At 35.0% G+C, this 9,591-nt stretch overlaps 1 protein-coding gene across 2 annotated transcripts; it reads right to left on the reverse strand.

Moving 5' to 3' along the window:
* Window positions 1-5,118: 5,118 nt before the first annotated feature.
* LOC107631093 (PGR5-like protein 1A, chloroplastic) lies at window positions 5,119-9,493 on the reverse strand. Of its 2 annotated transcripts, XR_015902382.1 has the most exons (12): window positions 8,903-9,493; window positions 8,658-8,779; window positions 8,244-8,340; window positions 8,048-8,148; window positions 7,242-7,298; window positions 7,058-7,134; window positions 6,907-6,958; window positions 6,712-6,822; window positions 6,517-6,614; window positions 6,357-6,433; window positions 5,507-5,710; window positions 5,119-5,324 (listed from the first exon to the last, which is right to left on the reverse strand). XR_015902382.1 is itself a non-coding variant. In XM_016334427.3 (11 exons), exons 1-10 carry the CDS (start codon window positions 9,114-9,116, stop codon window positions 6,364-6,366), a joined length of 999 nt encoding a protein of 332 aa, XP_016189913.1. In that variant the 5' UTR covers window positions 9,117-9,493; the 3' UTR covers window positions 5,366-5,710; window positions 6,357-6,363. The 2 variants fall into 2 exon arrangements, 1 of the variants encoding a protein (XP_016189913.1); XM_016334427.3 differs by lacking the exon at window positions 5,119-5,324 and having other exon boundaries at window positions 5,366-5,710.
* Between the last annotated feature and the right edge of the window lie 98 nt (window positions 9,494-9,591).

Here is a 9,591-nt window from a genome sequence, read left to right on the forward strand (position 1 = left end):
ATAATGAAAGTTGAATCTAAACTCCACTTGGTCAACCTTTACCAGAGCAAAGGAAAGTCAAGGGACTAATTAAGTTGATCTTTGAATCCTAATTATTTCCTAAGAGAAGGTTGGGATTATTTAAGTTCAGCTCAATTAGCAAGATAACGATTATCAATTATGTTGAGTTTAATAACTGTTGAGTTACTAAATTCTTAACCAGAACTAAAAGGAAAGAAGAAGTAAAATTGCTGGAATAATAATAAAAATATCCTTAGATGGAAAGCAATGATAACTTAAGTCAAAGAGAACAATCATGAACTGAAAATACCTCAAATATCATTAATTCAAATAACTGTCTGTAACACGGAAGAATTCTTAGATCAAATTATAATAATCAATTCAAATGTTGGAATAAATAAATAGAAGTAAAAACTAAAAGAACATTAAACCTGGATCCAGAGTTACTCTTAAAACAAGAGGAAATCTTAAATCCTAAAAGAGAGAGAGAAGATCTCCCTCTCAACTAAATCTAAATCATTGAAAGGTGAAAATATGCGAGCTCTCCTTGAATGGAAGTATTCCCACACTTTATAACCTCTGGTCTATGCTGTCTGTACTTGGATCTGGGCCAAAAAGGGCTTCAGAATTCGCTGGGGGCGTATTCTATAATTTCTGATGCATGGCCTCTGTCACGCGTCCGCATGGGTCACGCGGTCGCGTCATTTGGAGCTTTTCCTTTCCACGCAGTCGCGTCAGTCATGCGACTGCGTCAAGTGCGCTCTACTCAAGGCGTGCGGTCGCGTCAGTCATGCGGCCGCGTCGCTGCTGATTCGTGCTTGGCACGCAATCGCGTCATCCATGCGATCGCGTGAACACCAGTTTCTTTAAAGCTCCGTTTTGCTTCCTCCTTCCATTCTAGCATGTTTCCTTTTTTCATCCTTTAAGTCGTTCAGCCTTAGAAAATCTGAAACTACTCAACACACTAATCACGGCATCGAATGGAAGTAAAGGTAATTAAAATAATTAATTTTTAAAGCTTAGGAAATATGTTTTTCATTATATGACATAATAAGGAAGGGAAAGTAAAACTATGCAATTAATGTGAATAAGTAGGTGAAGAGTTGAATAAATCACTCTAATTAAGCACAAAAGAACTCATGAAATATGGGTTTACCACTGCCCCAAAGCCAGGCGATGCGAACGCGTGGATGACGCGGACGCGTGACCTGGCAGAAACGCAATCCATGCAAACGCGTGGACGACGCTTCCGCGTCACTTTTTCGTGACCTGTACGTACCAGAATATGCTGTGGGCAATTTTTGGGCTGTTTTTGACCCAGTTTTTGGCCCAGAAAGTACAGATTTGAGGCTATAAGGTGGGGGAATGCATCCATTCATGAAGAAGTCTTCCATTATCCACTTTTCATAATTTAGATGTAGTTTTTAGAGAGAGATGTTCTCTGCTCTCTCTTAGGATTTAGGATTAGGATTCCTCTTAAAGGATTTAGGATTTCTTATTATTTCAACTTACAATTTCTTTTGAGTTCCAGGTTCAATGTTCCTTTTATTTATTTTTCCAATTTAACTTATGAACTTTTCCATGTTAGATTTGAATATCCTAATTAATATTATTTGAGGTATTTCAGTTTATGATTGTTTTATTCTATTTATGAATGCTTTTAATTTAATTTAGATATTTTCTTCCTTTTGGCTTTTGTTAAGTAATTGGTAACACTTGAGTTGTCAAACTCAGCAGTGGTTAAAATTGGCAGATTACTAATTGATTCAGATCGCTCTAACCCTAGTCCTTCCTTAGGAATTGGCTAGGACCTGATGATCAAACTAATTAGTCCACTTGACTTTCCTCTGCTTTAGTAAAGGTTAACTAAGTGGGATTAAAACTCAATTCTCATCACATCTGATAAGGATAACTAGGATAGAAATTCCAAATCCTTATACCTTGCCAAAAGATTTTATTATTATTAATTTATTTTTCTTGTCATTTAAATTACTTGTTCCTTATTTTAAAAACCCAAAATTCTACCTTTCCCATAGCTAATAATAAGTCATACTTCCCTGCAATTCCTTGAGAAGACGACCCGAGGTTTAAATACTCAGTTATCAATTTTATTGGATTTGCTTAATTGACAACCAAACGTTTGTACGAAAGGGATTCCTTGCCGGTTTAGAAGCTATACTTGCAATGAGGATTTATTTTTAGAAAATTCTAGATCGCGCAGGAATTTAGTTCGTCACATACCATCTCAAAACAGCGGATGACGGTCCAACTGTTGGAGTAAAGTTGTGACATGGCAACATCACACCGATTCAAAAGGGCCATGATGAAAGGAGAGAAAGGGAGACGAACGTCCAACGTGTCGAACATGGACTTGTACACCCACATCCAATCGGAAACCCAAGAGATGACAAATTTAGTTGGCAGATTTATTCTCGGGCTCCCGGAACAAACACGTCATAGTTTTCCTCCTCTAGACCACCCCCGCACAACGCCCCAGAATTTTGGAATTCTTGTAATTCATCCTGAGTTATCTTGGAGGATGTGATTCTCACGTCGGTAGTAACCCAGGCATAACGATTTATGGGGTTTTGCACCTTGGGTTGCTGCGACATATTTACAGTGAGGGCACCACTTAAGTCAAAACGGAAAGTCGGACGTTCGGAGAAAGTCAAAACTGAACTATGTTTTGCTATATCACTATCCTACGCTATTCCACACAATTTTAGGCCTAAATCCAGGTTGAAAACACCTATGGTACCCCTTAAGAACTAGCTAAAAATGGCGAGTTCAATTCAAGCAAACAAAAGAAGAAAATACAACAAATGGCAACAAAAGAAGCAAATGCAACAAATAACAACAACAGAAGTACCAAAATAAACAAAATAAGCACAAAAGATTCACGTACTAGTAAGAAAAGGAGAAAGAAGGAATGGATTGGAGGCAAATGTAGCAAAATGCACAGCAAGTAGAAGGCAAATTGATGGTTGTGAAGTAGCAGGTGCAGGCGAAATTGGAAAATGAAAAAGGAAAATGAGAATTGAGAGAATTATGAAAGAGATATGAACGCTTGGATGGTAACCATCGAGAGGGGAGCGCGAAAAAGCAGGGGCAAAACGAACCTTTCCCTTTACTTTCAAATCAGTCATAAAAGACATTTAATACTCTTGGCACGAAAACCAAAGCGACGCTCAAGGCAACAGTTGGGGGTATCTCATACGCACCAAAGGTGTGGATCCCGTTGACAGAGGAGAAAAGTTGCACGAGGAGACAAAAGTAATTCGAACGTGCCAACTGCGAGCCTCACGACTTGTCACTTTGGGGGGCACCATTCCGACCCAGCCCAAAAAGGGCCGGGGGTCCATGTTGCGAGCTACTGACCCGACGGGTCCTTGACCCGTACACGCAAGGGTGACCCATGCGTCACTCTACCTCCTGGGAAAGACTTGGACAGCTGGCAGAAGCTTCTAGGTGGACGGGCCCAAGTTAGATGGCCCACCTGAGTACAAGATATAAATGGGGAGGGTCCTACCCTTCCCCCAAGATATGTCATCTTTACCCTAATTAGCTACTTCGTCATACGGACACTTACTTTAGCATCGAAGTGTCATTGCAGGTGGCCCCACTCGTCGACCTACTGATGACCGTAGCAGCATCTTACCTCGTAAAGTTTGCATTCAGGTCCAGAAAAAACCTTCCTTTCTTTAGTAGTTGCTCTCGACCCAACACCCGACCAACCTCTCATAATGACGAGCAACTGAACAAACCTCAATAAAGAAATATTGTTTGGGTGTTAGATCATGTTTATTCATGAAAATAAAATGTTATATGGATCACAAACAAAATAAAATAAAAAACACAATGTGATATGGATAAAAAAAACGGTTATTATACCCTATCATATATCATGTTATTGAAAAAATACTTTATACACAGATTTTCTTTCCTCACTTTTATTACCTATTTATTTTCTATTTGATTCACGCTTCTAATAAAATGTTTTACCGATCTTATATATCTAAAACGAGATTATACTGTTTTTTTAATAATAAGTGATATGAGAAATATTAGAGGAACATCAAAATTTATTATTTTTTATCATCAATATATTTAAAAGTATGGGATAAAGTATGTTGTTGGATTATAAGACTAAAAGAACTAGACTAAAGGAATTGAGTTATTCGCTAAGTGATAATAAAAGATAATAAATTCTAATGACTTTTTAAGATTTTTCTAAGTATTATTCCAACTTTCTATTTTGTATCTTAGTTCTTTATTATATAATACGTGTTTAATCGCTCGTCCATCTAAATATTCTCAAGTTGACCACACTAAGATTATGCTCATCTATCTATTCCATAAAACATAACTAGTCTTAAGGCAGTGCGATAAAATTTATTCCTATATTTTAAAGATATTTTTTTGTAACATATAAAACCTGATTTACTCCACCCTTCTATAAAATGTTACTAATGCTAAATTGAAGTATATAAAGTGCTTTGGTTGAGTGTCATTAAGTTGTTAGAAAATTTTTTTTCAATAAAAAAGAGTCTTTTTTTTTTATTTTTTTAGTGTGTTTGGTAAAATTTCAGTAGTAAAAATAAAAGTACTAAAAAATAAAAAAATCTTTTTTTAGAAACTATAATTTATATCTTTTTTTTAAAAAAGATATTTTTAATATAATAAATAAACAAAAAATATTTTTATATTGTATCCAAACACAATTTTTACATATAAAGATATTTTTACATAAAATTAATTTTACTTTTATAAAAAATCTTATAAAAAGATTGCTTGAAAAAAAATTTTTTTGTTAAAAACTTACCCAAACAGGTCTAAAGATGATTATGTAATTTTTTGTTTGAAAGATTTTGTAATAAATAAACCTACAAAATAAATTTCAAAATGTCTCTCTTTCGAATCTGTTTTTAGGATAATCTTATACTAAATTAGCCGATCATTTTTTATTTATTTTATTTTGCAAAGTGTTGGAACTTGGAACAACATTAATAAATTGCAACACTGAAGATTAGAAAAAACCTATGGAGAAAACTGAAAAAGACAGTCACAGTTTCTCAAATTAAATTAGTTAAATTCCTATTAATAAAATTTAGACATGAGTGATAAAATGCTTGGCTAAATTAAAAGAGAAAAAGCATAAAATAGGTTTAATTACAATTAGTGTCCCGTTCAGCCTCTCAAGTCTTTCAATTAATTGAAAAAGATGAAATAATATATATTTTGAATTAGCTAAAAATATTTGTATATTGTCACTTCCTACTTGGTGTTCCTGGCTATGTAAAGTTCCTTCCTGGTGCATAGAAATTCTGCAAAAGTGTGAAAAGAAAAACAATCCTTACAGACGTTATTTTTAAGTTAGATTCATCGACTATGTTGAGCACCCTCATTATTCATGACTCAGCTTGCAACGAACAATCCAGTGTATGCTATATACAAAGTCCATATATATTACTTTACTTACAAGTATGCAAATCATATATGTACTTACACAAGTAGGACATTGTGGCATAAAACAACAGTTTCAGTTTGATCACAATTGTTGTTTGTGACAATGAGAAGCATGACTCCATGATGGCCTTCCGTGGATCATCATGATTGATTATTTGCTAATTTCATAAATTAGTCACTTTCATTACACTCTTATCAATGATCTCACATTGCTGGAACCGTTGACCACCTGTTTCAAGCATCCCTGTATGATAGACCAATAAAATGTGTAAATGAACAATAAGATTTAATTGGATATTATTGCCATAATCCACAGTGAAGCTCAAAATGTACAGATCCTTGGTTACATGAGGTATGAGAAATTTATCCCAATTTCAGTTGGTGCACGTCGTAACGAGCCTGAGAATGGTACGGGCACATCATGACGGCCCACAAACATGAAAAATTTTATATAAGCAATTCTTAGGATGACAAATGTTATATTAATTTGAATTGGAGATTTTATAAATTTCAGCATGTCAAATGTTAAATTTGCCATCTAAGCTTTTCTATCAGACAGCTCAGCGTTTTCTATTAACGAAAACATGATCAGTTGACGTTTGGTGATTTTTGTCGAACTTATTAATATTTTTGGGGATCGTTTGTCTTTCGTATCTATCAACATTGTTTTTGTTAATATCAAAACATTTTGAATATTGTTTTGATAATTTACTCAAAAATTTATCTTCAATTTCAATTGGTGCACGTCATAACATGTCGGAGAGTGCTATGACAAATTGCAACACAAAGTTCTCCAGCAACGTTGTGAGGGCTCACAAACGAGAAATTTTAATTTAAGCAATGCTTGGTATGAGAATAATATGAGCTTAAAATTTGGACAAGAAATGTACCTCAAACTTAGGCGTTACTGCCTTCCGGCAATGTAATCAATCTTGTACTTGAATCAAATACCATTTCAGTGCCACATCTAAAATGAATTTGATGTTAGTAAGGTGAATGATATGAAGCAACAACAATGATTTGAGAATGCTAGAGTAGATGCATAGTTACTCAGAGCATTTGACATTGTTGACTTTTCCTCCACTTGAAACTGATAGTATAGTCCCAAAAAAGGAGGTGTTTTCAGCACCACAGTTTGGGCAAGGTCCCTGAAAAGTTAGCACATATAGAACTTGAATATAGCTTATATCGTCGGCACGTGTGAAACCACATGCTCCGTGAGAGAGAGTTTTCGTAAACTTGTACCTTCAGAATCAAGAAATCTTTGACAATAGCACTTGTTAGTGACTGAGCTAGCCACACAAGAAGGGGAACAGCAGCAAACCAAGTGAAAATGAAACTGAAAGGCTCTGGCAGCTGCGCAAACAAACAATTCGAACATGAGGAAGGACCAAAAAGAATGCAAGTTCTTTCAAATTCTATGACTCTCTCTAAGTATACCTCTAGGAGATATGTGATCTCAAATCCAGTCAAATCATCAAGGAAGAAGAACCTAAAAGAGAAATTGTTATTGTTATAACCTTAAAGGTGTAAAACAGAGATGAGAGAGTGAAAAAGAAAGAAAGAAAGAAAGAGAGGGGAAGTTCCTTACAATCCTAATGCGATCACAGTAGCAGGGACGTTCAATAGGAACATCTTTAGATAATCTACAGAGAGGTCACTGTAAACCTATAAACACCACACCATACCATATTATAAGGAAGATAGAACCAACAACGGAATTGGAAATGTGTTAATTACACATTGCAAAGATCATACAACAGATTAACTCACACCTTTCTACTACGAAGACTGCATCTTGGACCCTCAACCACGATGTCACTCCCTTCCATCTAGAAAACAACAATCAAATCAGAAAATCATACTCGATACAAAGTAGAGGATTTCAACTATTCCAACTACAAGAATTGCTATTTCATAACTGCAAGCATTTCAAAATGTAACTGGAACACATTGAATAGCTAAATTGCAGATTAACCCTTAAAAAATTTCATATTGAAACCATAGTTCTCAACAAATTTTAATTCTCTAAAAATTCTTAAAACTTATTTAAGTTGGACATATTAGTCCGTGCGTCATTTGGAAGGATACTGACTAACTTGTCTTAGAGAATATTATTTTGAGTACTTAATTGTTTTATAATAAAATTTGTTAAAGATTTATTTGTCTAAAATGCATATTAAAAAACATTGATTGAAACCGACAAAAAAACCAATTTGTTTGGCGAAAATAAATTTTGAAAATTTTTAAAGAATAAAATTTTATTGAGAACTAAAGTGTCTTATCTAAAATTTTTTTGAGATCAATTTGGTCATTCACTCCTAATTTTTCTTCAATTATTATTATTTAGATGAAGAAAAGTCTTGGAACAAATGGTTTATTTGTGATCTCAAGGTCGTAGGTTCAAGTTATGATATCAATTGTTAAGATTAGGTGCTCTGTATTACGCTCTCTCGACGTGACCTTTTTCTAAACCCTGTGTGGCTGTGATAACACGAAATGCTTATATAGTCTGTCCTTCTATTATTAACTAGATGATCAATTTTCAAGGAATTTCCTTTATGAGATGAAAGTACCATACCTTTAGCTTCATTTTCAATTCATCATACTCTTTGTCACTCATAATTGGATTTCCCGACACATAAGCCATAGAAGCTTCCAGAAACTTTTGTTCGTCAGAACCTGTAAACAAATTAAAAGTTAATGAAGAAAGACTTGAGAAAAGATTCACTTGTTATAACAGCAGCTACTGTGTCAGCCAAAAAGTTGCTCCATACTTAGCATAACAACGCTGCTTCCTTCCCACATGAGTTCTTCCTTTAGATTATCAAATTCTTCATTTGACATAATAGCCTTCCCCTCATAATAGAATGCCTGGTCATCCATATACACAATAGCTGAGATATATTTTTTGTAAGAAAAGTAGTGTCGAAATGTAAATGCCTCTTCTCCTGTGTCTCCAATTCAATGGACAGAAAATTGTTACTTAGGAAGTATACTTATGGCGTTCCGGTACACAGGTGAAATTAGTTTGCGTGAACTTGTATGCAGTTCGTTACCTAATCTATGAATTCATGTAACTATCTTGGTTGTCTCTGTATTCTATCTTGCGATAATCAAGACGTACGGGGCCTAAGAAGGTTTTAACTTTTAAGCACAAAGCTTTTGGGGGTGAGTGTCATATGATATACCTGCAGTGCCTGAAGAAACTCTTGCTCCATTTCACCAACTGATTTCTTCTCTTTTTTATCTATGCTACAATAAGGGAGGATTTTAGAATCAACAACCTCTTTTTCGAAGTCTCCAACCTTTCCTGAAACAAGAGAAAACAACAACTAAAAAAGGGGTACGTATCTGTTGTTATAAGAAGATCTTTAATAACCAAATAAATAAATGAAGAACGATGACACATGACATTATAGTATGTCAAAGAGACCTTGTTGTTGTTGATCCGCAGTGGCCTTAGGGGATAGTAAAAATAGCCTTCGACGAAGGCATAAATGGCGGCCATTGAACTGAATCAAGTGTCCACCAGAAGGGTAAGACAAGGATGATATAGGAAGCAAAGGCGTTGGGGTAATAGTAGAAGAACTAGCTGCAGTAGTGCATGGACGAGGGTGTGTTAACGTGAAAGCTAGTTTGCTAGCCATGAATAATAATGATGATCACTGCTATATATGTTCAATTGTAATAATAATGATGATGATGGTGATGATGGTGGTGGTGACACCAATTATGGAGCTTTAATTGGGAGTGAGAAAGCTCATCAAGGTATGGTTGTTTTTTCTGTTTAGAGGTAAGATCAGAATAAACGTAACACTCTTCAGGATAAGGCAAATATGAATGTGTGGAGGGAATGAATCGCAATAGCTTATTTTTTTCTGATATTCTCCTTTTTTTTCCCCTTAATCTTAATGTGATTTTTCTTTCTCTTTTCTTGTTTTCGTTGTGGACAAGAGCATCATCAATTTATCAAATCATTTACTTTGTTTCCTTTCGCATTTGTTTCTTACGTGTTTGTGAACGTGGAATGTGTTGGTAATAAAAATCTGGTCTTTCATCCAATGTGGCCACTACTGGGTTGTGTTGCGTTTGATTTTGGTTTAACGTTAGCCATGGGTTTTT

This window comes from Arachis ipaensis, chromosome B1, assembly GCF_059453495.1.
Source record: "Arachis ipaensis isolate K30076 ecotype BB chromosome B1, ASM5945349v1, whole genome shotgun sequence".
NCBI classification, from domain to species: Eukaryota; Viridiplantae; Streptophyta; class Magnoliopsida; order Fabales; family Fabaceae; genus Arachis; species Arachis ipaensis.

Excerpts from the sequence above, each read along its gene's own strand:
- LOC107631093 (XM_016334427.3), bottom strand. The coding sequence starts at position 9,116 with ATGGCTAGCAAACTAGCTTTCACGTTAACACACCCTCGTCCATGCACT. Across the intron at positions 6,959-7,057 it reads ACTGTGATCGCATTAGGATT|GTTCTTCTTCCTTGATGATT; the intron begins GTAAGGAACTTC and ends TTTCTCTTTTAG. Across the intron at positions 6,434-6,516 it reads AACAATGTCAAATGCTCTGA|ATGTGGCACTGAAATGGTAT; the intron begins GTAACTATGCAT and ends AATTCATTTTAG.